The sequence below is a fragment of the Aplysia californica genome, unplaced genomic scaffold, assembly GCF_000002075.1.
Source record: "Aplysia californica isolate F4 #8 unplaced genomic scaffold, AplCal3.0 scaffold00198, whole genome shotgun sequence".
Lineage (NCBI taxonomy): Eukaryota > Metazoa > Mollusca > Gastropoda > Aplysiida > Aplysiidae > Aplysia > Aplysia californica.
In genome coordinates this window covers 852,168-854,178 of record NW_004797468.1, presented here as the reverse complement: position 1 = coordinate 854,178, position 2,011 = coordinate 852,168, and the positions used below count along the sequence as shown (strand labels likewise).

At 37.8% G+C, this 2,011-nt stretch overlaps 1 protein-coding gene across 1 annotated transcript in view; it reads left to right on the top strand.

The window, feature by feature from the left end:
* The window catches only part of LOC101861284 (regulator of MON1-CCZ1 complex), a gene marked incomplete in the record, with an annotated part of 34,591 nt that overhangs the window by 28,258 nt on the left and 4,322 nt on the right, over positions 1-2,011 (top strand). Inside the window, 1 exon segment of the mRNA XM_005098963.3 lies at positions 634-704. Coding sequence (XP_005099020.2) covers positions 634-704 — 71 coding nt within the window.

Genomic DNA, 2,011 nt, shown 5'->3' with positions numbered 1-2,011 from the left:
GGCAAGTTGGTGAGGTGCCATACGTGTGAGATGTCCAAACTACCAGATTGTTTGCCTTCGGATGTAGTGGAGGACAGGTGTTGTTCCCGCCATTTCTCTGATCTTCTTGTTTCTGACCATGTCCCGTCTGGTTTTGTTGACGGCTCTCCTTAGACATCTCATTTCGCACGTGGTTATCTTACGTTCCAGACTTTTGGTCAGGTTCCTTGTCTGGCACTGGTGGGTCAGGTTGGGGATGTATTCATTCCGTAAATAGGGAGAAAATCCACTTTATTATTTCTTGTATCGCGGTTTAAGTTCCTTTTTGTATAGATGTCTGTATAATTTTTTTGTGTGGTTTTTCACTTTAAGTTTAAAATGTTATAGTTTGTTTTGTTCAAACTTTTAATTTTTGGTGTGTAAGTTTGACTTTTTAGAGTATGATTTTAGAGGTTTTTCAGCCAAACCAGCCTCAATTTCACTCGTCACAAGTCTTTACATATTGTTCATATCATCCTTGTATAATTCATGGTAGCAGCAGAATTTACATTTTTTTTCCATTTCGAAAAAAAAGAGACACAAAATCTCATAGTTATAGAAAAGGTTTCATTTATATGTTCTTTCCTCATAGGACCCCTCTACTATTCATTTCAGAGAATTCAAACGGCAAATGAAGAGATCATTGAAGTCCTGCTGTCAAAACAGCAGCTTCTTCCAGCACTGAGGTATGATGATACAATAGAATTCTTGAACTCACTGACGACTGGGCCCTTTCACCAGTCACAAGCAAGGAAAACTGGAGTTTTTGGTAGTATTTCAAAACACCACCACAACTCTCAGAATTACCCTATTGTAATAATTTTGTGACACAGTAGTTACATTTAAGCTTAATCTAATACAAAAAACTAAAGTTGTCGAAGTCTAATACTCTAATTTGTATGAATTCATAAAAATTGGCATGAATTTGATTTTACGAAAAATTTCAAGAGACGTGACAGATAGAATGAAATTCAAAACAACAACAAAAATAAAAGTTGGTAGTGTTCTGTTTTGATTTGTATACATGTGTGAGTTTTTTGTGAAAATATACAAGCTGGGCTGTGCATTGATTCAGACCCATACACTGAATTACATGAGACAGATGTACGGCACGACGTTGTGATTTCGTTGCGCTAACAACAGCACCAGTACTAGTGTTAGATCTAGCCCTAGAACTACGACTCCGGCCGTGTTCGGGTACATATCCAGGGTCTTAACTATCAGACACGTCATATTTTGAGTCACTAGAACAAGTAAAGGGAACAGAAGTATCGAAAACAGCGAAATTATGTGAGTCTTGTTCATGCTACTTTTTCGACCGTTACTTCGTCGCGACTGTCAAATTACTATCAGGTGTATAGAAAAAACAGCGCGAGTTCCGGTCAGTTCAACCCCAGTTGACTTGACTGTCCTTCACCTTCATTCACTTAAAAACTATCGGCCCCAGAGATACGACCGAAGTCTAAGTAGCTCACGACTGGCCAAACAAGGGCACGAGATGGATCATGGGACAGAGAGAACATTTGATTTCTGACCGCATGGTCTTCGTAACTCTAAAGAGTGGAAAATTTAGATAGAACTTTGCCATTCTGTGGTAGCGAGAAATACGAGGCGAAAGTCTTACTGGCTTGTGTGAGTTGTGAGATAAGTGTCAAAACAGCTACAGGAACAAAGGGTTGAGAGAAAACACAATTTTCTCATGGAGATTTGGAATTACTCATTTTCTTTTAGAAACTCTTTAAGACTGACTGATGTCTACATTATATTCATTATCTTCCAAGTAACAGATATGACCATGAAGCCGTAGCACATTCAGTGCTGCTGGATTTACATGTATGTTGTTACTTGAATCTCATTACTTGCTGGAACTTAGAGTACCCACAATTGAGGAAAAAAAAGACTGTTTTTAGTAAATGTCTTAAGCTATGTAAAGGTCTCGTGTTTCATTTCTAGAAAGTTGTTATTGTTTTGGGGTTGTTGTTTTTTTTTTTTT